The sequence below is a fragment of the Bos indicus genome, chromosome 11, assembly GCF_029378745.1.
Source record: "Bos indicus isolate NIAB-ARS_2022 breed Sahiwal x Tharparkar chromosome 11, NIAB-ARS_B.indTharparkar_mat_pri_1.0, whole genome shotgun sequence".
Lineage (NCBI taxonomy): Eukaryota > Metazoa > Chordata > Mammalia > Artiodactyla > Bovidae > Bos > Bos indicus.
The window spans coordinates 28,012,042-28,039,150 of NC_091770.1; the positions used below are offsets into that span (position 1 = coordinate 28,012,042).

General features: G+C 44.3%; 1 protein-coding gene across 4 annotated transcripts in view; it reads left to right on the forward strand.

The window, feature by feature from the left end:
• The window catches only part of PRKCE (protein kinase C epsilon), a 542,406-nt gene that overhangs the window by 207,625 nt on the left and 307,672 nt on the right, over positions 1–27,109 (forward strand). For all 4 annotated transcript variants that reach the window (XM_019970093.2, XM_070798091.1, XM_070798090.1 and 1 more), the window contains exon 3: positions 3,259–3,322. In XM_019970093.2, coding sequence (XP_019825652.1) covers positions 3,259–3,322 — 64 coding nt within the window. The remainder of the gene's footprint in view (positions 1–3,258; positions 3,323–27,109) is intronic.

The window sequence follows — 27,109 nt, forward strand, 5'->3', positions numbered from 1 at the left end:
GGGAAAGTGTATCAAATAAAAGCATGAGATTCAAGGCGATTTGACAAATGGGGTTGCCTCTGGAGAACTGGGAGGAACCTGAAGCCTGTGAGAAGGAACTACGAGAAGGGGATGGTTGGGCGGCAGGAGGAGGCCTGCTTTTATGTAGTGCCAGTTGCCTGGTGGTGATGCTGGCTTTCAGGTTGCAGGGGTTTTGCAGGGCTGGGCACCTACATTGCTTCATTATCCGCAGCACGTAATTGTGAGCAGAATTTGTGATTAAGCTAATTTGGCCATGAAGTTGCAACGCATTCCACCCCTTTTTATACCAGATAACCCTTCCAGTCATCCACGTCGAAGTCACACCACTCTGGATGGATTCTCAGAGCCTCCTCACTCAGCTTGCTTGGGGCTCAGCCAGCACTCCGCGGCCATCTGCCCAGGCTGCAAAGCTCTTTGTTGCTCTTGGCATGTTTAATAGCTTAATTTCTATTTTTCTGTTTAGAAATGCAGTTCATCGGCATTGAAGCAGCAGTGGGTGCTAAAATGGTTTCTGATTGCTATCTTGAATGTTAATATCCTAATACATTTTATCATCAATGACCTGTTCCCCCTTGACACAAGCTCTCGCTCCCCTTTTGCAAAGATAGGCATGCAGCCTGCCTTCCGATAGGCCACGCGGCCCATCTCATTCCTTTGCTGTCTCCCTCCCTGCTTTTCTCAGATACCATTGTACTTTGCCAATGAAATCCACAGTCGTGGGAAATCTTTGACTTGGAGGATATGAGAAAGTGTTTCATTTTGCCGGCAGGGTTTAATAGGAATGATCTAATCTCTAAGAGGCATACATTATTTAAATTCCATGCTTTTGGACAAGGGGGCCCCTGAGACTTTTGAACTGTGGCAGGGACGGGATTTTGGTTGGATTCTGTTCAGTGGAGTCGACTGATGGTTTTCCTGTTTGTAACTCGCTGCAGGGGCCAGGTTATGCTTGTGGCAGGGGACAGTACTAGTGGTAAGAACGCTGGAGAACATTTTCTTTATCCAAAAACCTGAAATCATGGGCTCTTGGGGCAGAAGGGGTGCAGAGAGTCATCTCCTGGCATCATCAGTGTGGTATTTGGCTCCCATTTGGACCCCGAACTCAAGATCTCAAGCTCAGTGAGTGGCCCCTGTGGAGCTACCTGAGAGCTTTCTGCCTCCCTCCCTCCCTGCCCTGAGAATGTGCCTAAAAGAGCACAGGGGCCTCATCTGGGGCAGGGAGGGGCATCAAAGACCCCTGTGGGTGGAACTGAAATTCTGAGGGAAACTGTCAGCCCTCTCAACCACTGAAAGGCTGAGTCAGGAAAGAAAGTGGGGCTCACACATGGCTCAGGGAATGTGGATTAGGAGTGGAGCAAGATGTTGGGGGCAGGGACCCAAACAGCATTAGTTCACCATGAGTTTTTACCTCATAGAGAGTCTCCGGTGCTCCGGGTATAGCTACCTCTTCTTCCCCTCGTGCCTCTTTGGAATATCATTTTAGTACAAATGACCTACCTTCCTTCCTGCCTAAGGAAGGGGCTTGAAGGAGTCAATAATACCAGAATAGGCTCTGGGACACAGAGCCTTTCCCCACTTCTGCAGAGGTTTATTGGGTGTGTCTCCTGACCAGCAGACAGTAAGGTAAACACTGGGGGTGCAAATAGGATTGTCATAGTCTCTGTCAGGCTGATGATAGAGACATACTGACAATGTATTATAGCTTGATAGGGGCCGTGATTGAGATCTGTGTGTGTACTATGAGAACACAAGTGAGGAGTAATTCATTCTGACTTGGGAATATCTGGAAAAGCTTCAGAAAGGAGGCAATAACTGATCTTGACCTTGGAGGAGGAGGAGGTGTTCACCAGGCTGACCCTTCCTAAGTAGTACTTGCTAAATATGTGCCTGCTCTTTGCTGTACCATGGACAAAAAAGGGAGGGGCTAGTAGTTCCTTCCCTCAAGAGACTCACAGCTTGTTGAGGAGTCCAGCCTGGCACGACTGAGCCAACTGGAACTCTGCACAGGCAGATGGAAGGCGGGGGTGGCTACCAGGGTTACTTGGTGATCCAGGGTTTCCGGAGTCGCTACTCTCATGGAGAACACACTCTCTGTAAGGACAGCTCAGACCTCGGAAGGATATTGACTACAAGAGGCCCAGCTCCTCTGACCTTGCTCATCAGCCTGTTTCTGTATAGAAGTAGCTTGCTGGATTGGGAGGTGGGGAGCGAGGGTATGAGGGTGGGTGGAGGTTGGTGGTGAGAATTTAGTAGGATTGGCTTTTTCCTAACCCTGGTAGAGGCTGGGGTTTGCTAAACACAGGTGCCAGCACACCCTTGAGCATGGGGTCCTTCAGTCCTGCACGAGCACCACTCACATGCCCAGCCTTTGCCTATGATGTTGCCTTCATCTGGAATGCCTTCCCTTTCTTGCCCAGGCTGCTCTTTTATACTGATTTCAGGTTCACCAGAATACTTTATATCAGTTAATTTCTGTTCCTCATCATTAAGCTGGGTTTGGCATTGTTCTCTGTTGTTTGTTTGTTTTTTAACTTCCCAATGAGATTATAAACACCTTGAGAGTGGGAATAATGTCTTTTGCTTTTTTTTTTAATCTCCCATGAGCAATTTGTGTCATATAAAGGATAGGGGCTTCTGGAGACAGTCTTGGCATTGAATCTCAGCATTGCCATTTACCCTGGAATGGTGAAGTCAGTTTCCTTACCTGTGAAATGAGATAACACAGTTTGTTAACCTTGATTTTGTCAGCATTTGGGCTGGATAATCCTTTGTTGTGGGGGCTGTCCTGTCTGCTGCAGGATGTTTAGTAGCATCCCTGGCCTCCACCTGCTAGATGCCAGTAGCACCACTCCCTCTTCAGTCACGACAATCAAAAACGTCTCCAGATATTTTTGTGTCCCCCCCATAAGTGTTCCTTGTGTCAAGTGTCCCCGTGCAATTCCTGGTGTCACGTTTTGCTTGTGCAGCAAAACTGCTTCCAGGTGGGGACCCATGGGATGGCGCTGCCTGTTGGGGATGTAGCAAACCTCATCATTAGTGCATCTGGAACATAGTAGACATTCCATAAATGCTGATTCTCCCTCATGCCTAATTCACCCAGCACTCTCCATGTTGTAGGTTGATGGATTGAATGGAGCTGTGACTCTAGGTTTTAGCAGTTTGGGTTGGAAGTGTCATGAACTCTCAGGTTGCCCCCATGATGCACTAACAGAGTTACTGTCATTTTCTTAATTGCAGATTGATCTGGAGCCAGAAGGAAGAGTGTATGTGATCATTGATCTCTCGGGGTCGTCAGGTGAAGGTAGGAGAGTGTGACCTCTCGTCATTGTTCTCGTCCATTGACCCTTTTGTCTTTTGGTCTCTCCCTTCCATCTTTGGCTGGGACATATTACAGCGACATGTAATTAATTGGCACCGTTTAGAGGAAAAGGTTATTTTGAAGATGTTTACGCCTATGTACCAAAAGAGACCAGCCATGCCACCTGTTAGCTCTGGTGGACCTGAGGGAAGATTTTCGTCTTACAGAGTCAGACCAGTAAAGCAGGCATTCCCAGGCGCAGATGCCCAGGCAGGCTTTGGAGGGGTGGCTGCCTCTCCTGGGAAGCTCGCATGGGGTTTGTGTGTGTGCAGTGGGACGGAAGTAAAACCAGTTGGTCTAAGGGTAGTCAGAAATGAAATAAATGAGGTATCAAATTTCGGATTCCTATTTCTTTAGAGCTTTAATAGAAATGTTACTTCTATAAAGAGGGATAAATGAGGAGTTTGGGATAAACATATGCACTTGAGAACAGGGAGGTGGTGGCAGACTTGGGCTCTAAGGAGGTTGGGAATTAGGACTGAAACTTAGTTATAGGGACCATCTTTCCTCTCCTCTTCTCTATGAGGGCTGGGGACAGAACGGTTGGCTCTAATGTCACTGCAGAAAGATGGGATGAGCAAGGCAGGTTCCTCTTGGCAATGAGAAAAGATGGGGATTAGAGGCTGTGGTTCAAAGGGAAAGGCACAGCTCCTGGCTGGAAGACTTGGGCCTTTTACAGCATCTCCCTGGAATACTGGGGATTATAAGCCAAAGCCACAACCCCAAAATTTTAGGGAAAAAGCTCTAGTTTAAGATTCTGTAATGGAGGGGGGATTATGCAAGGAAATTCAAAGGAGCTGGTCAAAAGATGCACTTGACAGGTGTGCCTGGTGATTTTTATTTGACTGTTAACACCTGATTTCAACAGGTGTTCAGAATAATTCAGTAATTGTGCGTATATGGAGCTCATAATAGAAGTCAGTCCTCTTACAATAGATTTCAATTATTTGGCATAGGTTTAAAACTTTAAACATTCTTCCAAAATTGGTCTCTTTATTTTCTGCTCTTTATTGCAATTATATTTTGGCATTTCCAACTTTCCTTCTCTACTGTCAGCTCTGAACAGCCCAGAATAGAAAACTATTGTAGAAGATTTGAAGATTTAACAATATTTAGTATGAAATATTCAAGATGTGCAAAAAAATAATAAAATGGGATTAAGAAATAAAGCACCCAGTAAGGTAAAGCCTTGTGTTATTTAAACATAATGACTGATCCCAAATTTACCATACTTCACAGTATTACAGTGGTCTCCTGGTTGGAAATATGGGTGAAACATTTGATGGGAAAAATCAATCCCCCTTTTCCCTTACATAATTCTACATGCAACAGGATAATTAATTAAATATGTACTTCCTGTGCCAATATGCTGGGCAATCAGTGGGAGGCTTGGTTATTTTTCCTTTGAAAAAATTAATGACTTGCAAATTATAGAAGATGTCCTTTTTTTACATTAGCGGGAAAGGATATGGACAAATGAATGAATAAATAAATCAGAGGCAATTGGTTTTTTTCTTCTTGCTTCTACAGCTTATTGCATGTGAATGACCAAAGCAGTTTTCACTGGACTGAATTCTTAGTCTATTTTTTTTTTTATCTCTTTCATCTAAAGAAAACAGGGTTTACTTTGGAAATGCTGACACATGCCAGACTCAGTAAAGTGCTAGCATGTGTTGCTCTGAAGAAAAGGAGAAGTTTTCTCCTCTTTTTTCTTGCTGTTCCTGGATTTGGAATTCTTTCTCTGGATAGTGGGAGAGACTTCCAGCAATCTCTTCCTAGAAGCTGATCTTGGTGCGTTCCGTTTGTGTTCTGCGCGTCTGTTCTCCCAGTCCTGGTCTGGGATGTTGAGGACTCGTGGTCCAAAGGTAGTTTCATTTTTGGAACGGTTGGGAGGGTGAGAAGAGGAACGGAGAATAAGTAGCCCCAACGTTTGCTACCTTGATTGCATGGTAAGCGTCCAGGGAAAAACAGGTTTGTCACACCCAGACTGTGGACCTTCATTGATTCTTATTTAAGTCCTTCTCTTTAGTGAAAATTCCTGACTCTGTATTCTGAGAAAAGGTGAAAAAGAGAGCTGCAATGAGGCACAGCTGACATTTTCACTGCTCTATTATTCTGCCATCAAGCATCCCTTCAGCTTGCCTATTTCAAGTGCTCCAGTCAGTCCCATCAATGGAAAAAAAGATATTCATAGCAATCGCACAAACTTTACACCACATGCAAATAGCAAAGAGCTCAGGGAAAGATGTGGGGGTGAGGCTGTGTGAATACACCCCCTTCTCCTGGGATGTGCCAAAGGATTCTTTTTTCTTGCTAACACACTGTGGAAAGCCTGGACATTTACGTCTGCTAGAGCTGGAATTAATGTGATTTCTAACTGTCTAATAAAATTCCATTGCTTGCATGTCCTGTGTAGTTCATCATAATGGGATTTGACTGGTATGAGCTTTAGCTAAACCAGGCGACCTAACCTCAGACATATGGGGTCGGGCTGGATAACAGTTAAGGTCATTTCTGGTCATGCAGTTTTGATCTTTGGTATAATTTGAATAGACATCTATCAGAGCTCAAGCTGAAAGCTGGCTAATATCTATAACCAGTAGAAGGGGTTGACAGGTACTGTGCCAAGGACTTTACCTACATTATCCCATGCAGTAAACGTTCTCAGAATGTTTTCTGTGTTGCTCTAGACTTGGGTGCCTCTTATGCATTAGTTGCTCAGTCGTGTCCAACTCTTTGCAACCTCATGGACTGTAGCCCATCAGGTTCCTCTGTCCATGGGACTCTCCGGGCAGGAATGCTGGAGTGGGTTGCCATTACTTCCTCTAGGAGATCTTCCCGACCCAGGGATCCAACCCACGTCTTCTGTGTCTCCTGTATTGCAGGCAGATTCTTTACCCACTGGATCATTGGAGAAGCACCGGGTGCCTCTTAGTGTTTGCTTTTATCATAGGTAATGACCATGACGGAGAAGGCGATGGCACCCCACTCCAGTACTCTTGCCTGGAAAATCCCATGGACGGAGGAGCCTGATAGGCTGCAGTCCATGGGGTCGCACAGAGTCAGACACGACTGAAGCGACTTAGCAGCAGCAGCAGCAGCAATGATCATGGGGCTTCCTGGTAAATACAGCACTACAGACTCACCAGATACTTAAATCAGAGCATAATAAGCCTAGGCAACAGAAGCATAAAAAACAATGTATGTAATTCTCGATTGTGCAAATAATTATTTCCTGTTGTAGACATTAGTTAATATTTTTCCCTTTGTTGTGATGTGATTTGTATATTATTTCTATTCTTTATAGTAATATGATAATGAGCCATTATTTGCAGACTCCCAGAGGAGGGGCAATCAGGGTCTGACCTAGAGATTTCTAGGCTCTTCTTCTCCCACCTTCCATCCAGGTGTCATGTTCACCCAGGAGAGTTTTTCAGAGTTTAGACAATAATATAAAGGACAGGAAGTGGATCTCAGTATCTCAGTGGTATGTTTGGGTCCCCAAACTGTTTCTCCAATAAAATGCTGAAGATAAAAGCAATTGGAAAGATTTTTGCAACACATCTGTCATAAATACTGCAGTTAGATCAGGTTGGGAAATTAATACAAATTGTGGAAGTAGAAGATGAAGAGGTGGGTGAAAAAGCAAGCCCTGTCTTCTTTTTTCTGTTGCCACAGGCTTCAGAAAGCAGTCAGTCTCCTCTCTGGGAGAGGAGAGGAGAGAGTAAAAAGAGAGAGCCTTAGAAAGACATCAGTCAGTGGACCGGTGGACTGCACTGACTGATGGAGTCCTAACTCCTAGCTCCAGTGTTTCCTAGCTTAGAACTTCAGATTTCTCAGCCATCAATGAGGCTAATAGGATGTATAGTAGGTTTTGATACTGTGATAGGACTGCTTTAAGGACAGAGTACTCACATGAAGGGGCTGCTCGATAATACCTTCAAGGCCCTGGAGACCTGAAGGCAGAGAGGTGAGCAACACTCTAACCCAGTGCTCCGGAAGGAGCAGCAGGCAAGGTATCCAGGGAAACAGTTTGAGGGCAAGTTTCTGACTCTGGGGCATGGCATAAGCAAAAGGTCCAAGAATACAGCAAGGTGCCAAAGAGGAAATTCATAGAATAATATCCGTATCTTTCAGGGGCTATGAGATTGCTTTTTGCAGAGTTTGGACTTTCCCATAGTTTTGTCCCATTTTCTTTCTCTTTCGTCACCACCCTTTGCCCACTGAAGTATTCCCCAGAAGAACATTCATTAGCTTGTCTGTGTCTTGTCTCCCTTAATGCTAAAAATGTCTGTTTTCCTAAGCCTGGGCTTGTACCTTCTCTGCTCAGTGCAGACAGAACATGTGGTCCCCACACTCTCATCAGCCCTGGGTAAAAAGCCTGCATATATTCGAAGATGGTTATTAAATCTCTCTTCTTCAGGTTGAATCAATCAAATTCCTTAACCTTTCTGAATAGAGAGTTTAGAAATCTTATCTCATCTTTGCAGCTCTCTTCTAGACTTTTTTCAAGTTGCACAGACTGGTAGACATGATCAAACATGCTTTGCTTCTTTCTAAGATGATAATGTGTGTAGAGCAAGTACACACATCTCCTGGCGGGAGATGGTGACATTGAGAGGTCAAGTGCCCAAGGCCGAACAGTTGATCACAAGGCCCTGTTGGTGCCGATTCCCGGCTATGATTCAGGGCCCTGCCTGCATTTAGGGCCCCAATAATGAGTCCCCCCATGCCTATGTGGCAAACACCTCCTCACTGCTTTTAACAATTTAGTTCTTTTCTTCAGGAAGCTTTTTATAGAAAGAGGAAGGTAAAGTTTTTAGTTTTGAATCCAAAGATGACCCAAAGAATCCCTTTCATAAATAAGCAGATCTTTTTCCCACTGAAATGAAATGAAAACTTGCATGGTCCCAGTTTAGAAACGGTCAGCTCCTTTTCAGGCTGTCTGTAAGGTGTATCCATAACTAAGTCTTGGTCAGACTCAAATCCCAGCAGATTAATCATCTTTCTTACCTGGTGTCCATGGCAGGCATTAGAACGCTGCCTTCAGGGTTGAAAGAGAGAGGCAGGCTTTCCTCTCGACACTCTGCCACTGGTGCTTTTTATCTAGATAACATCTTTCCGATTCCAGAGTCCCACTGAATCTTTAGCTAATAAGAATTGTACTGTTTTCCTTAGAATTTCTTCATTTTTTAATCCAGTGCCTTCTGATGATCAGATCATTAAGCAGAACCATTCATTCAGATGAAGAGTATTCACTAATGCATTTTAGTAAATACGCCAAGTTTGGTGTCCATGCTGAATTTGAGGACTGGGAAGTGGAAAGTGAGAAATGGTGTTTGTAAGAGCACATGGCCCTTGCCTTCAAGGGGCTTGCAATTCCATTAGGAATCCAAGACACCTGCAGGACAAAAGCATTAGAGAACAAATGCAAGGTAATATCACGTGGAGTGCTTAATTGGTGTTACCAGGAGTTCTTCAAACGGGAATAAGTTGAAGCTTTAGAATAACCCAGAGAAACTCGAGAAAGAAGCAAAGCTTGAAGGCTGAAAAGGAAAAGTTAGGTATACCAGATTGACAAGGAAGAAGTGGGAAGACCATTCTGCGTAGAGAGCATCATGTCATCATTATCAAAGACAGCTTTGAAGCTCTTTGTTTTGGTAAGGCAGAATCAGTTAGTCAGTTCAGTCACTCAGTTGTGTCTGACTCTTTGTGACCCCATGAATCACAGCACGCCAGGCCTCCCTGTCCATCACCAACTCCCGGAGTTCACTCAGACTCACGTCCATCAAGTTGGTGATGCCATCCAGCCATCTCATCTTCTGTCGTCCCCTTCTCCTCCTGCCCCCAATCCTTCCCAGCATCAGAGTCTTTTCCAAGAAGTCAGCTCTTCGCATGAGGTGGCCAAAGTACTGGAGTTTCAGCTTTAGCATCATTCCTTCCAAAGAAATCCCAGGGCTGATCTCCTTTAGAATGGACTGGTTGGATCTCCTTGCAGTCCAAGGGACTCTCAAGAGTCTTCTCCAACACCACAGTTCAAAAGCATCAATTCTTCAGCACTCAGCTTTCTTCACAGTCCAACTCTCACATCCATATATGACCACTGGAAAAACCATAGCCTTGACTAGACGGACCTTTGTTGGCAAAGTAATGTCTCTGCTTTTGAATGTGCTATCTAGGTTAGTCATAACTTTCCTTCCACGGAGTAAGCATGTTTTAATTTCATGGCTGCAGTCACCATCCTCAGTGATTTTGGAGCCCAAAAAAATGAAGTCTGACACTGTTTCCACTGTTTCCCCATCTATTTTCCATGAAGTGATGGGACCAGATGCCATGATCTTCATTTTCAAAATGTTGAGCTTTAAGCCAACTTTTTCACTCTCCTCTTTCACTTTCATCAAGAGGCTTTTGAGTTCCTCTTCACTTTCTGCCATAAGGGTGGTGTCATCTGCATATCTGAGGTCTTTGATATTTCTCCCGGCAATCTTGATTCCAGCTTGTGCTTCCTCCAGCCCAGCGTTTCTCATGATGTACTCTGCATATAAGTTAAATTAGCAGGGTGGCAATATACAGCCTTGACGTACTCCTTTTCCTATTTGGAACCAGTCTGTTGTTCCATGTCCAGCAGGATAGACACTACAAATTAAATAGATGCCATTTGTATTCTCAAGGAGCTTCCAAACAAAGACAGTGTGGCAGATAGAAATTTTCAAACAAGGAAATAAAATAAATGATTAAGCTGTGTTTGAAGATTGAGGGCAGTTCTTTCTGGATGTGTCTTCATGGTCAAGGCCTCTCACTCACCTTGGCCACTAAGGAGGAGGAATGTTCTAGGCCAAGTATGGCGAAGTCTGGGTTATGGCAGAGAGTACATTTTTAAGCACAGGCCTTGGGTGATTTGAAGGACAAGACCACTACAGGCATCTCTTTGTGGTCTTTTCTTTGTGGTCTTCTGTGGTCTTTTCAGCAATCTCATGGAGTCCCATGGTAAGCCTGCTACCACCCTAAGCCTTCTCCTTCTCTCCAGCCTATCTGGCTGGTGTCCCTGCATCAAGCCCTGACACTCTCATCCTTTTCAAGTTCTGTTCAGTCTCTAATGAGAAACATTGCTTTATATGTTAAAGGGACCCCTTACCCACCCAAAAAAGGGACTTCAAAGTCAGGCACTACTCCAAGGAGCTGATGGGTCTCCCTCCTGTGAGGTGCCTCTGGCAATAAGGTCATGATCCTGCTCACCCCACAGGGTCCCCAGATATTCGTGGACAAGTTGGATTCTCCAGTAGCATGTGGAGAACAGAAAATAGCCTCAGCATTTGATAAGAGTGAATATTAACCAAAGCCAGATGTTCAAAACCATTATTCTTGCAATGTGTACCTCGCCCCGCCCCCTCTCCCACATATTCACTTGCTATTGCAACTCAAGACTCAGGGAATGAGCCTATTAATTTCCAGATTTTTGGCTCCCTCCTTTGTCCTGATGGAATAAATGCTTGTTCCTGGAATTGGCCATATGTACCAGATGAGACAGGGAGAGTCAGCTTGAAAGCAGTGAGGACCAAACTCCCACTAAGGGGTTTATAATGTCACAAAGAGAGACAATGCTAAAATGCTTGATGAGAAATAAGCCAAGAAACCCTCATTTCCTTCCAAACAGGCTCGAGATGCACAGCAGTTCCTCTGAAATGAATCATCCACAGTTAACAACACCAAATGCCAACCATTAGCAGATGAGAAACAGAATTGAATCCTGAGTGTGTGGAGAGCAGAGCTCTTTAGGATCGCTACCAAAGCCTCCTTCCTCTCGGCCATTATGGGAGCGTAGATGTGCATTTTCTATTTTCTATTGACTTGTGCGCCTGTTTTACTAATGAAGTAATTGAAGGAGGAATAGTCATGTTGAATAAATAAGTTTAATAGAAAGAATAGGTTTATAATAGATCCTTAGTCAAGAAGCAAGCGCCGGGTATCCTGGTGTGGCCTCCTATTCTGTCTTTGTTGTCTTGCTAGACATCAGTTCTGTGTCTTACAAAGAAGATCGTTTCGGGAAATTCATGTTTGCAGCTCAGATCATACTGGGTCAGAGTGGCTTATAATTTAATCATTTACTGCTGTTGATGTCCTTGTGATTTGGCTTAAAACAAAAGGGTATTTCCATTCATCTAACTTAATTTAGAGAGTTGTCTTTCAGGACCAATTACTTTATTCTTTTATCCAGTTGAAATTGGCCAGTGCTGACAGTTTTATTGATTTTTCTTATTACCTAGCTTCATTGAAACATTCACATTCTCACAATCAAGTGCATTTACCATCTTATTCAAGCTGCTTACACTGGGCCTTTTATCTTCCTCCTGTGTTATAAACCTTTGGTGTGAGCTTTTGGAGGCCTGGGAAGGTGTGTTTTTTTGTGCACATACATATAGCTAAGAACGAATGTCTGTGAATCTCCTATCTCACCTTCTTCCTCAGTGGCCCTCATTTGAAGCGTCCCTTATTTACTTATCTAAAAAATGTTAGGCCCTAGGAGTATAGAGTTAATGAAGATGGTCCCTGCTCTAGGGCATCTGTACTCTTAAACAATAAGGCAAACACTACACCAGTAAGCACCATGATGTGTTTGATCGTTTGGGTAAGCTACTGGGAGAACAGGGTATAGTGGGACTGCTCTTTCTGGAGTTTTCAGTCAATAAATGACAACCTCCAGTACTTCCACATGCTCTCGTCAGCTCCATGGCAACCCTAAAACGCAGGTAATAACAGTTATCCTCTTTTCTTGGTTGAGGAGACAGAGCCACTGTCCACTGAAGGCACATCCAATCAGAAGATATAATAAAGGCAGAGTAGTACTCAGAGAAGGCGATGGCACCCCAGTCCAGTACTCTTGCCTGGAAAACCCCATGGGCGGAGGAGCCTAGTAGGCTGCAGTCTATGGGGTCGAGAAGAGTCAGACACGACTGAGAGACTTCACTTTCACTTTTCACTTTTCTGCATTGGAGAAGGAAGTGGCAACCCACTCCAGTGTTCTTGCCTGGAGAATCCCAGGGATGGGGGATTCTCCATGGTGGGCTGCCGTCTCAGGGGTCTCACAGAGTCAGACACAACTGAAGTGACTTAGCAGCAGCAGCAGCAGCAGTACTTGATTTAGGGCTTCCCAGGTGGCGCTAGTGGTAAAGAACCTGCCTGCCAATGCAGGAGATGAAAGAGATGCGGGTTCAGTCCCTGGGTTGGGAAGATCCACTGGAGGAGGGCATGGCAACCCACTCCAGAGTTCTTTCTTGGAGAATCCCATGGACAGAGGAGCCTGGTGGGCTACAGTCCATAGGGTTGCAAAGAGTCAGACACGACTGAAGCAACTTAGCACACATGCATGCGTGAACTGATTTCCAAAATGTGAACTTTTCGGGCATACGTATGACTTACACACTAATTCATTCAACATAGCACTATTTGGGCACCTTTGGCAGTTACTCTTCTCAGTACCAGGGACACAGAAAGTGTGTTAGTCGCTCAGTCGTGTCCAGGTCTTTCTGACCTCATGGACTTAGCTCTTCAGGCTCCTGTGTCCATGGGATTCTCCAGGCCAGACTATGAGAGTGGATTGCTATTCCCTTCTCCAGGGGATCTTCCGGATTCAGGGATCGACCCCTGGTCTCCCACAGTGCAGGCAGATTCTTTACCCTCTGAGCCACCAGGGAAGCCCTACACCAGGGACTGAGAAGTGAATAGTGAAAACAGAAATCCTTGCCCCTAGGCACCTTCTAATGGACATGCTTGGGGGGGTGTGGGCTGTCTTTGCATGATATACCACATGCTGGGAACCAGAGTTGTCTCTGGGGAAGGGAAAGGGTGAAATCAGAAAAGGGGGAACCATTTTTGTCAATGTCTGTAATCTTGGTTTTCTTTCTCATGTGATGTGCATGAGCTGTTAAACAATTAGAAAATTTGAAACAGAAAAATTAGGTAGAAATGTTTCCATTCCCATATACAAAAAGCCTTTGACTTGCCCATGAACACAGGCTGCGGCAGGTTTCAGAAGACCTAGGTAGAGAGGAATGACCTGCTTAATCCACAGCATGAATGTCTAAGGGCAGCGAGCTCAGAAATAACGCATGACACCCACTTCATGTCACTCAAGACATCTCTGATCTGGAGTTGGGATATGCTGAAATTAAGGATGCTGTCAGCATGTGCCTGTCTCCAAGGACCATGTGCTTCTGACATGTAGAGGCAGGTGGACCAAGTAGCCAGACTCCATGGAACATGTGATGGATGAATGATGCTCACAGAGCGTTCATTCCGGGAAGCTGCTGGCCTCTTCATGACTCCTGCTGCTGAGAGGCTGCTCACCTCTGAACGGACAGTCCTGTGCAGGTATTTTTAGTAGCACTAGGCAGCGCTCTCCAGAGTTTAGGGCCAGCTGCTGCTTGTTCCAAGTTTAGTCATCTCCACGGTCCCTTCTGCCTAGCACATTGGCTGCCAGTGGGTTATTCATACTCTACAGACACTCAAGTTTGCCCATTTCCTGAAAATTAATAGTGATGTAGTTTAGAGAACTGTTTTCTGCAGCAGGAACTCATGGCTTCGACTAATAGCCAGGTGTAAATTCTTTGGCAGCTGTCAGAAAGAATGAAGTTAGAAGTTAAGTCCACTTTCAGGTGTATCTCTGTGTTACTGGGACTAGGATTTCATAGACACCTGCACTTTAGCTTTTGTTCCACAATTAGTTAATTACTGGATATACTTCTGATTCAACAGATGTATATGGAGAGTCTGTTGCTTGCCTGGCACCTTGCCAAGAGCTGGAGAAACCAAGATGTAAAAGATGTAGGTCTTGCCCTCGAGGAACTCCCAAGCTAGGGTGTGTCTGGCCACAAGGCAGCTGCGTCACTTGGACCTCCATGGCTTCCTTGGTATACAAAGAGAGAGAGAAATGGGACTAATGACCCTATGGCCCTCTGCAGGGCTGAATTAAAACCAAGATAAGTTTGCTCAGAGCTGGGCACCTAGGAGGAGGAAGGGAGAGAGGACAAAAATTTTTAAGCCAAATCTCTGTACAGAGATTATTTTAAAGCCTAAATGGATCTGCTGTTTCATTATCCCTATTTTACAGATGGAAAAATTGAGGCTTAAGGAGTTTTAAGACCGTGAATCCCTTGGATCCTGTAAAGATGCAGATTCAATTCAGTGGGCCTGGGGTGGGGCCTGAGTTGCTGCATTTCTCATTAGGTCCTAGGAGATGCCCCTGCCACGCGTCCTTGGACAACACTTTGAATAGTGAGAGACTCTTAAGACCTGTGATTTCCTCTCTGAACCAGTTTCTGTAGGATTGAAAATTAAGAGAGAAATCTGCTTTTTTCTTCCCCAACTTCCAATCATTTTGCCCTCAAAATCAAGAACTTTCTATCCTTTTTTGTTTAGTATCTTTCCCCCCACCTTGTCCTTTCTTCTGGAAAAAGGCTGGAAGGGCACTTGACATATTCTTAGGGAGGTAGGCAATTCCCTGGGCCCTGGTATTCGAGTCCCAGCTTTAATCACCTGCAGAAGGTCAAAATGGATAGCATCGGTGTTCTTTAGCTAGGAGAACAGGCACCAATTTATACCACGAAAACAAAAAGCAACCAGTCAGGATATTGGATTTTTTGTTTTTGTATTTGCTTGTCTATAAATACCCTCAAGTATTGAGTGGTGCTTGAATTTGACCCCACTGTGCTAATTTTTTCCCGGTTCCTGGGGCTTTAATTAAAGTAACTCACCCAGGGACCTTGCTAGAACTTACCTCTCTGTGATCCTCCACTGAGGCAGGCAAGTTGCACCTGCCTTTAATGGAGGTGGAAATGCAGGGGGAATTCTTTTAGGTGCTGGGTACACAGTAGGGGCGTAATTTTTAACTTGTCACACAAATGAATGTGTGCCTAAATGAAATAACAGGACAAAGTGTCACTTTAAAAGGAAACTGTGGAGATAAACAAGGTGTTTGGTCTGACCTTGCTTTGGATAATCGGCTGTTTCGTATTCCAGTATACAGTCAATTTCATGGGTGGGAGTGAACCTGAATGGCTAAACTGTGCCTGGTACTTCTTAGGGGTGCTCTGAGGCCACCTCAGGGCCTCCACGCACACCAAGTCCCCAGTTATAATATCCTGTCCCCTCCCTTTTAATTCAACTACTTCTCTGTTCTTTCAAAATTTGATTTCAAGTTTGCCTCCTCCTGGGGACCTTCCCACGCCAGCTGGCCCACTCCAACCCACCGGTTCACACACTGTTTTTGCTCCCACACTCTTCAGTGTCTTTCCATACAAGCATGTACTCAGATATTTATATTGTATCTATAACTAGAGTCCTGGTTGTACCCTGCCTACCCCAGTGAGCCACAAATTATCCAAGGGCAGAGGCTTCTGGAACACGGGCTTCGAGCTGAGAGCCGGCTCAGTGCACGTGAGGCTCCTGGCTGGCCCTGTGACACAGCAGTGCTGAGCCCAGGGCGCTGTCCTGCCATCTGGACTACACAAAGCCAGACTGGCAACGAGGGCCATTTCTGTAGTTGGACCTTTTTGTCTGTTGAGGACTCAGATCACCCAAGGCCGTTGTGAGACTAGCTATCGTGGCGGCTCCAAGCAAGTCTGCAGGAGTCTTCATCATCAGAGGGCCTCCTCATGCTGGGCACATGGCCCCTGGTTAGTTATACTGCATTCAGCATAAACAGCTCTATGATGAAGTGTAGTGTGAGCAACCCCTTTACTGAAATCAGAAGCTTGGAGTCTGTTTCTGGCCCTGCTTCTAACCAGTCAGTTGAAGGTGACGAATTGTTACATGTTTCTGGCTCTCAACTGGATTGTATCAAAGGCATTAAGATGCGTGATTCAGTGAATGCTTGGGATTTTGGATTCCCAGATTGAAGACTTTCTGAATACAGGTATGAGTCATTGACAGTGTTTCCTCATCTCTCTCTATACTTGACACCAAGGAGCAAGACTCAATCATTCCTCAATGAAGCATGGGATCCTGAGTAGTCGGTGAGATGTGATTGGGTATCTTAAGAAGTTAAAGTGTAGTGAAGAGGAATAGGGGAAAGACTTATCCTGTGGCTCTTGGGCAGCTCAGGGACCAGAGGGGTAGCAGTTACAGGGAGGAACTTTAAGCTTCGTTTAGTAACTACTCATTAGCAGTTAAGTACATTTCAGCAGTAAATAGGGAGCTCTCCATCTCTGTAGGTATTCAAATAGAAACTGAGTGAGCATTTAAAAAAAGTTGTAGAAAAGATTTCTCTCTTTTAAAAATATATATTTATTTTTAATTGATTGATGATTGGTTTACTATCTTGGTTTGATTTCTGTCCTACATCAACATGAATTAACCATAGGTGTACTTATGTCCCCTCCCTCTTGAATCTCCTACCTCCTGCCCATTCCCACCCCTCTAGGTTATCACAGAGCCCCAGTTTGAAGATCAGATTATCTGTAACATAGCTTCCATTACGCATCTACAAATGGAGGATAATAAAACAACTGTTTATTTTGTTTGAAAAAAAAAATCCAAGGTCTACGTGGAAAAAGAGGTAGAGAAAAAGAGTGAAATACTGGGAAAAGAGAATAAGTTGGACCTCAATATCGATATACAGAATAGTTCTATTTCTGGAAAATTTAGTCAAAAATGGAAATGTTGAAATTTGAATCTTATTTCCAAAGATCTAAGGAAGGATTCTATTTGATTGGACCCCAAATTGTGTGAACCTATCCTGGAAGCCTTGCTTTTAAGAGAAATAACCTCTTGTAACACCAATTTTGCTCCTTAATTCTCTCTTATATGGAGATGAATGTGGAGTTCACTTAAAAAGTGGTTCATTGGTGTGCGTCTGTGAGCAGCCCCATCTGGGAGAAGGAAAAGAGCAACAGAGATCCCTGACTCAAAGGAAAACATCATTTCATCATGCTTGTCATGTCTGCTGAGAGGTAATGGTTTTCTCCTCAGACTTATGAGGGCATTACATGGAAGCTACAGAAGTAGAAAGAAATGGAGGTTTCTTTGCCTCTTAGCCTCTTGCCCCAAGAAAGGGTTTGATTTTGGGTGGATAGCTTCTCACTATGGTGGTTGATGATCGCTGTGAACAGGTTAAACCATTTACTGCCTATGTGAGGTGAGGACACTAGGAAGGTGGTTGACTGCCTTCCCCCACCATTGACCTACCTTTTGCCTAATGCTTGAAATTACCTTCAGAGCTTTCACATAGATGGTGGTTTTGATGCCATCACATAGCCAGCTCTTTCTTCCCCCCAAAGAAAAGAAAAGATCAACCCTTTTAGAAAGATGAAATCATAAGCGTTATTAACCTTCTCATGCATGAAGGACCAATAGCCAGGTTTGCAGTCCCCTAATTTTGTGCATGATACCTTACTTAAAAAAAAACAAACAAACATATCTGAAGGGCAAAGAATTGAAAGTCTGAATAACTGAGTTAAATGTTATGATAGGAGATTCCATTCCCGGAAAACAAAAGTATATTATAAAATCCTCTCATCATGTCCCATTGTGTAGGCACAATTTTTTAGTAATAATTCCAGCATCTTATTATTTTTTCTTTTCTCATTTGGTCACCTGGGCAGCCTGTCAACCTCCTTAAATGCTAGAAGGGTACAGCTGAGGCTACCTAGGACCCTTTGTTGCCCCCGAGGACCCTTTGCTGATTTTGCTGTATTCTCTAAAGGAGAAAAGATGTATCTTATCACAAGAGCCAGTCTTTTCCCTTTTTCCTTATCCATCATTCCTAACAAAAAGGGGCAGGAGCAATAAAATATTCAGTAAATGCACAAATGCTTCTCTAGACTCTAAGCCGGCCAGGACTGTGTCTGTTTTGGCCTCTGTTGTCCTTTTGTGGTCTCAGTGCCAGTGAACAGGGGTGCTTAGGAAATGCTTGTTCCTGGAATTAGTGAGTGACTGCCGTCCAGGTGTACGTGGTAAATGTGTGGAGGGGGTTCCAGGTCTCTGCAGGCAGAGAGCACTGTTGTGAAATGTCATTGCTGTCTGATGGCAGCTGTCTCTGTTTGGCCAGTGTATTGTTTGAAGGCGAAACATGTGAAAGTTAAGAACTGCCTGTAATGGGGGTGAGGGGTCACCGGGGCCATCGGCAGTGTGCCTGGAGCATGGAAAACAGACTTCACCTGCTTAATTATAGATGCCATCTCGCTGCCGACCTCTCCCTGGCTGTAATTATGGCCCTTGTAGCCACTCTACTGCCATGCCAACTAGAATCACCTAGCTCTGCCTGAAGAGGGACCTATTTTGCTTTTATTTTTAATTTTTTAAAGCAGAAGTCAAACCAGTGTCCTTAGGATTTAACACTCATTTCTTATACTTCGTGAGGCCTTCACCAGGCTTCCTTGCCTTAGAAAACCAACAAGTGATAATGTTTTTGTTGGACATAAGAAAAAAATATCCTCTGTCATTTTCCCTTAAATCAATCTGTCTTTTAGGATTAATTTAAATCAATCTTACCCTCCCTCCTTTCCACTATGGTCATATGTACCTATGAGCCAAATTTAAAAAAGAAGAACATTTCCAGTACCTTTGCAGCCTCTGGGGCCCTTCACTGACCTTGTCTTTGCGTTTATTTCCCCAAAGATAACTATTTGGTTTTGGCCAAAAAGCTCTTTTGGGTTTTTCTGTAACATCTTTTTGGCCAACCCAATACTATTCTGAATTTTGTGCTAAATTTTTTTTTTTTTTGCATTTTTAATGATTTTTACCACCTATGTGCTTATTTCCTTAAATAATATATTGTTTTGTCTTCTCTACTTTTTAGTTTTATTTAAATAGTACCATTCTATATATTCTTTCGGAGAAGGCACTGGCACCCCACTCTTGCCTGGAAAATCCCATGGACGGAGGAGCCTGGTAGATGATTTATCCATATTGATGTGACTATAGTTCACGTTATCCCATTTATTAATAGCAAAATTCATTTACCCATTCTCCTATTCGTGCACATCTGGGTTATTTTCAAGTTTTTGCTGTTCTGGGGCACATTGCACCTATAATTTCTTTCGATTATGTACTTCGGTGTGGAGCTGATAGTTCAAAAGGTCTTTGTATGTCCAATAGGTAATGATAAGTTATTTACTAGGTAATGATGAATTGTTTTCCAAAGTGACTGTAGCAATGGATGCTACCACCAGACATAAATATACTTGTTTGCAATTTCCAGTTACTTTATATCTTCACAAATACTTGGTGTTATCAAACTTTTAAATTTCTGCTAGTGTGGTGGGTGGTATGTCATTATACTTTAAATTTGTGTTTCTCTGACTGTTAATGAAATTGAGAATCTTTTCATGTACCTACAGGTTTTTGATCTTTCCTGAGAAATATCTATTCATTCCTTTGGTGCATTTTTCTATTATGCTTCTGGCCTGTTTCTTACTGTTTCAGAGGCAGTTATGTTTGTTGCAAATGTGTGTGTGTGCTCTGTCGCTTAGTTGTGTCTGACTCTTTGCAACACAATGGACTGTAGCCTGCCAGGCTCCTCTGTCCATGGGATTCTCCAGGCAAGAGTACTGGAGTGGGTTCCATTTCCTTCTCCAGGGGATCTTCCTGACCTAGGGGTCAAACCTGCATCTCTCGCATCTCCTGCATTGGCAGGTGGATTCTTGACCATTGCACCCCCTGCAAAGCAAATATCTCCCCCTACTTTGTGGCTGATCTTTTCAGTTTCTCTGTGGCCAGCTGATAAATGAAAATCCAAAGAATGAAACTTACTGGACCTTGAAACAACTCATTTTTCACATCTGTGCTTCTGTTTCTGCTTGGGTAAATGAGCACAATGATGCATCCCTACAGTGAGTGATGGCAAAATGTGTTGACATTCATGAAAGCACATTTTGAAAGTAAAACACCATACATGCTTACAAAAAGTCTAGTTTTCTTTTTACATTATCCTACTGCCTCCATTTTTACACCAAAACATACTCTCTGGGAATATATTTTGTTTGTTTGTTTGTTTTGAGCTGTTTTTTAAGTTGCACTTGGTGCCTTTTGAAATTATAATTTGTTTGTCCACTTGTTATGTTTGTCCCTCTAGAAAGTATACTCCAGAGGGCAAGAATTTTATCTTGTTCATCATTGCATGTCTAACAACTTGGAATAGTACCTGGCACGTAGTAGGTGCTCAGAAAATATTTGTTCAGTGAATAACTAAGCCAGTGGTGTTAGTAGTAGTCATGATATCATTGCTATGTAATCATCCAAATGCTGTATTCAAGATTTGCTTCCTATTCAAATAACTTTCAAACTGATGCAGCATATTGTTCAGTGTATCCCTGGCCTTTTCCTTTCCAGAGAGGGTGGGTGGAGCCAGAGAAAAAGAATTGTGCCCTGGGGATCTGAGAGCTCAGTTTTTAGACTTGTAACTGGGGCCCCCTGATGGGCTGGCACTTCTGTGAGGGCAGATTTCTAGGGTGAGACCAGCATTTCCCAAGCTATTTTTTTTCCCTCCTTCTGCATGGTCACTGTCAAATTTGCTGCTTTTACAAACCCAACTGGCTTTTGCTTTGTTGCTGTGGAAACCAGAGCTGGTAGTTTGGGGGGAATGTGTGTGCTTGAGAGGGCTGGGGGAGGGTGTGTCGTGGAAGTGGTGGAGAACCAGAGCTGGGTGGCGGCCATGGACATGGAGTGAGTGAGGACAGCAGGAACAGTCAGAAAGCTCTGGGAAGGCCCTGCCCACTTGGGCAGTGACTCTTCAGAGAGCTTTTGATTTCGCATGGTGCACACTTGGGGAACAGGCATCTCTTTGTAGATCTGCAGGGCTCCCCTGGCTCCAGTCCAGCCCTTCAGTGGAACATCTGGAAAGCCTTGGCCCCTCCCTGTGCCAAAGCCGCTGAGCCCTGGAGACAGAGATCAATGACCTCTTCTTGGCTGCTCCTTAACCCGTGTCCTGGACAAGCATTTTTTTTTTTTTGAAGGGGGTGGGCAGGAACCAGTGAGTAATACAGGTCTTTGATGCCAAGTCTTGTGGGTTGTCGCAGAAAGACTTTCATTTCTGCTAAGAGTGGGAGCAGAGCAAGGGTCTGGGTAGGGAAAGCAATGAGGATTTGGCTTTTCAGGAAATCAGAGCCCAAGTGGGGAGCCCTGCTTCCTACTCACTGGTTTTCTGGTTGAGAAAGCAGCAAGCTGAGCTATTGCCTAATGTTAATACTGGGAATGATTGAAGGCAGATGGAGAAGGGGATGACAGAGGATGAGATGGTTGGATGGTATCACTGACTCAATGGACATGATTTTAAGTAAGCTCTGGGAGTTGGTGATAGACAGGGAAGACTGGCATACTGCAGTCTATGGGATCGCAAAGAGTCAGACACGACTGAGCGGCTGAACTGAACTGAACTGAACTGAATGCTCCTTGGTGGTGGGGCTGATATTAGGGTGGATGTCGGCTTGAGGCAAGAGACTGATTTGGTTCTCACTCCCGAAGGCAACTTTGCAACTTTGGGTGTTAATTCTGAAAAAGCATAGGGTGATTTTTTTTTAATTAATATGTATATAATTTATCACTTACTGGGTTGTGGCAAAGACAGTGAAAAGAATTTATGATATATAATAGATTGGAGTAAATATGCCATGTAGTTACCTGTTCTTCAGTAATGTTTTATAACCCATGTGTTAGGTTGCACATTTAATATTTATCATAAAAAAATACATGTACACACAACAGAAAAAAATATAGGAAGAGTAGAAATGCCCTCAAACCCATCCCTCAATAAATGGCCTCTTCCTACTCAAGGTCAGGTGCCCAAGATCAGTTTACCTTCAGTGTCATTAAAATAAGATCTCCTTTATTCTTTTTTTATTACATATGGTAGGTATTCAGTAAGTGCCACTTAAACTGTTGATAGGGATGTAATTAGAATTTCCCTTGACCCAGAAATCCAGTTGCAGGTTTATCCCATGGGCAAACCTGCTCAGGTAATGTAGAGACAAATCAGCAGATCTGGAACAGAGAAATGTAGGAAAACAAGGTAAATATCTGAGCTAAGGAGCATTTTGTACCTTTGGAGAAGGCAATGGCACCCCACTCCAGTACTCTTGCCTGGAAAATCCATGGACTGAGGAGCCTGGTAGGCTGCAGTCCATGGGGTCGCTAAGAGTCGGACATGACTGAGCAACTTCACTTTCACTTTTCACTTTCATGCATTGGAGAAGGAAATGGCAACCCACTCCAGTATTCTTGCCTGGAGAATCCCAGGGACAGAGGAGCCTAATGGGCTGCTGTCTATGGGGTTGCACAGAGTTGGACACGACTGAAGCGACTTAGCATAGCATAGCATAATGGAATAGTAAGCAGCCATTACAAATTTTTAGGCTGATTATGCATATTAATGGGGAAATATTTTCAAAATAAATGGCTAAATTAATAAAGTAAGTTGGAATCATATGTGTAATGTCATTTGTGCTACAAGAAACACACATACATACATACACGCTAGGTCTGTGTACACACAAAATTTTACCTCTGAGTAATGGGAAGGGGACCAAAAGACTTTCTGTTCCCTCCATACCTTTTAACTCATTGACGTTTTTGCCTTGAGCTTATAAATATTTTAAATCTGTTCATCTGAATTCCTCATTACGTTGCCTCCTACTGTACATAACTACCTCCTCTTTCCCCCAACAGTCTGTTCCTCTCTCTCCCTTCCAGTTCTCAGCACCTGCATAGAACGTGCTGCACCGTCCCTGGCAGGATTTGCTCTCTTCTCTGAAACCCACAGAACTCCTTGGTCGTACAACTCAGCCATGCATTAGGCCTCTCTGAGGTTGTTCTCTGCTTTGTTTTGTGGTGTCAACTACCTTCAGCCAGACTGTCAGGAGGGAAGACTGTACCGAGTACAAGAAGGCATCAGGTACGACCCCTCTGGGCAGTCTGAGAGGCAGAGCCTGGCTCGTTTGGCTTCCTGTGTCCCTGGAGCTGGACTCTGAGTCAATGACTTTATGGCTCCTTCCCAAGGGCTGCAGTGCTAGGAAACATAGTCCCAGGTCATCCCACTGGTGGTGTGAATAAGGGTGCAAGGCTCAGGGCATTGGTTGGTGCTCGGACTCACAGCAGGCAGCTTATTAGCAAAGTTAACTCTGTTCTGCCCCAGGCCTGAGTGTGGGCCTGCGTGGCACCAGTACTCACGCATGTACACGCATGCTCACATACACAAGTGTGATCATAATCACTTGTTTGGTTGCTCCCGGACTCCTAGCTCAACAGATGCTCCATCGGCACTGCAAGCTCAGGTACCCTCCTGCCGCACATCTGAGCATTCTGACTGAGAACTATTTTGAAAAACAACCTTTCTGGTTCTCTAGTCTAGTCCCTGGTACCAAAGCCTCCATAGACCCCTCTCTGGAGTTTGTTGGGACCCTGCTAGAGGGAAAGGAAGCAGCTGGGGACAGTATATGGCTTTGAGGGGCTGTGAAGCTGTGGGAAAAGGCAGCCAGATGGATGGTTTGTTCTATCAATGTGGGCTTGGGGTTCTGGAAAGGAGGGTATACTGAATTAGGCTCCCCATTTCCTGACATCCCAGCCCCCTACTGACTACTTTGTTTGGAAGAATTTGACTCAAAATGGAAGCTCTCAGGGCCACCCACCAAGTTGCCTCTGTAATGTGCCTCTTGCTACTTCCTACCTAAAGATAGGACCCCTAAAAGAGCTGTGTTGTGTTCTCCAGGCCTGCTTTCCAGGTCAAGGAAGGCGTCCTCAGCCTCAAGCCTGTTGGCTGAGAGGCCTTGAATCCTCTGACATAGAGTGCAGTGTTTTCTGTATTTCCTGGATGTGCATTTTAAGAGCAGAAGGTTTATAGCTTTGCTCCAGTGTCAGAAGAATTTGGGACCTCAAAAAACTTCACAGTAATCGCTCTGGGGAGCAGTCTTGGGTCCTGCCATACTACTCTAGTGTAATCTTTCTTCTTGTCTCTGCCCTCAGCCCCTAGATACAAATACTTCATGCAAAAGTTTGTTCTTAGCAATCATTTTCCCCTTGAAAGAAATGTAAAACATTGTAATAGAAATATTTCTAAAATGTAAACTTAGTTGCCTTCTTAGGGAGAATGTACTGAACACAACTGACATGTTTAGTATTTTGGACATTTTTATGAACACCAATTATTGGGCTGTTTTCTGAGGACCCCAGGTGGCGTTGTTTTTAATTCCTCCCCACCAGTCCCACTTACGTGTCCAGTGTCATAGGTCATAAAGAGAGATCTTAATTGATGTGTACTTGCTTGCCTGGGAGCCTGAGGATGGCTTCAGCTTCTCTGTGGAAGTGAATTGCTGTGTATATATTCACTACTTGCTGCTTGGGCAATACAGAGTTGTGTTCTAGACTCCATAGTAGTCGATCTTGAATCCAAGCATGTATCAGTGTTGCCAGAAGGACTGGTTCATGTGCAAGCAGCCTGCTGGGCCCTAGCCCTAGTGTCTCTATGTCTGGGGTGAAGCCAAATAATTTATATTCCTAGTAAGTCCTGCACTTTGAGAACCACTATTTAAAAATAGCCCTTATCAAGTTAAATGTGCATACTAGTCACCTGGGGAAGCTGGTCAAAATGTAATTTCTGATTCAGAAGGTCTGGGGTGTGCCTGGGATTCTGCTGTTTTAACTGGCGCCCAGGTGATGGCTGATACTGTTAATCTGTGGAGCCCTCTTTCTATAGAAAGATATTAAAGCAGTGGATCTGCATTCTGACTACACATTCAAATCACGTGCAGAGCTTATGGAAGAATGAGGGAGGGGGAGGGAAAGAAAAAAGTTTTATCTTCAGACAGAAAACCCTGAATTTCTGGAGGTGAAGCCTGGGCCCGGATCCCCAAGTAACTAGATGTGCACTCAAGGTTGAGAACCTTGTTCTCAAGGTTGTGAAGTTGCTGAAAGTCTGTCTTCTAAGTAAATAGTGTCATAGTATTGACTATTTGATGGGCTAGTCATTGGCCTCCAACTGTGGTTTCACTTTGGAATCATATGGAAAGCTTTAAACGATATTGATCAGTTCAGTTCAGTCGCTCAGTTGTGTCCGACTCTTTGCAACCCCATGAATCACAGCATGCCAGGCCTCCCTGTCCATCACCAACTCCCAGAGTTCACCCAAACTCATGTCCATCGAGTCAGTGATGCCATCCAGCCATCTCATCCTCTGTCGTCCCCTTCTCCTCCTGCCCCCAATCCCTCCTAGCATCAGAGTCTTTTCCAATGAGTCAACTCTTCGCATGAGGTGGCCAAAGTATTGGTTTCAGCTTTAGCATCAGTCCTTCCAATGAACACCCAGGACTGATCTCCTTTAGAATGGACTGGTTGGATCTCCTTGTAGTCCAAGGGATTCGATATTGATACATGGATGGAATAATATGATGTTTGGGATTTGCTTCAGAAAAACATGGTGGGAAGAGAACTAGCTGAGAATATTGATCTGTGCTCTCCAGCGTGTAGCCGTCAGCCACCTGTGGCTACTTAGATCGAAATTAATTAAAAATTTTTAAAAACTGAAAATGCAGTTCCTCTGTGACCCCAGGCACATTTCAAGTACTCATTAGTCACATGTGGCTAGCAGCTATATTGGGCAACGTGGATGTGGAACATTTCCATCACTGCAGAAAATTCTACTGGGCAGGGCTGGTGTATGAAATGAGATTGGCCAGAGCTGAAGCTGGGTGATTGGTCACTTGGGGGTTCACCATCCTTTTTTGTCTACTTTTATGTATCTTTACTTTTTTTGGTAAAATGTTTTTAAAAAGATGCCCAGGCATTAGGAGTACGCAGGCATCAGTGGGATTTTGGTGGCTCCCCAGGTGACTCCAAGGTTGAACCAGGGTTAAAGTCTCCTGGGCTAATTCAACAGATAGGCTTAAGAATGATTAGAGCTGTGTTCCTGACCTGCCTGATCTTCATTCCATTGTTTGCTACCTGCTTTTCTTCCTCTCAACTGGTTAATGAAGGTGGAGAGGTATTTGTCCTGCTTTCCTCTCAGACATAGTAAAATCTAGAGAGAGTATTGAAAAGACTTCGAAAAATGTCAGCCACTGACTATACCTAAGAGGTATGTTGTTTTTCCATGTTCCACGTCTTGGAGTGGAGTGAGGCCTTGGAGTAGTGTTGCCAGATAATGCAAAGAAAAATAAAGGGTACCTAGTTCAATTTGTGGAGAAGGCAGGCACCCCACTCCAGTACTCTTGCCTGGAAAATCCCATGGATGGAGGAGCCTGGTAGGCTGCAGTCCATGGGGTCGCTAAGAGTCAGATACAACTGAGTGACTTCACTTTCACTTTTCACCTTCCTGCATTGGAGAAGGAAATGGCAACCTACTCCAGTGTTCTTGCCTGGAGAATCCCAGAGACGGGGGATCCTGGTGGGCTGCCGTCTATGGGGTCGCACAGAGTCGGACATGACTGAAGTGACTTAGCAGCAGCAGCCTCTTCTCCCTGAGCCATGGTGATTCAATGAGGAAAAGCAAGTTGAATACCGGGTGCATAGTAAGATTCAGTGGTTATAAAGACCCTAGATCTTCAAAGAGAATAAACCCAGGGAACCAGTGGCCCTTGGGAGGAGCAGGCTTCCCAGAAGACAGTGAGGTGTGGTGCTCGGTTCCCAGAAGCATTTGGGCAGACAGTGGGAGCTGGCTGGCAGGGACACTCTGGAAGGGACTTCTCAGAGAGTGGCATGCTCCAGGGACCTCCAGATACTTCTCGTCTTTAAAGAATCAGAGGTATCCTG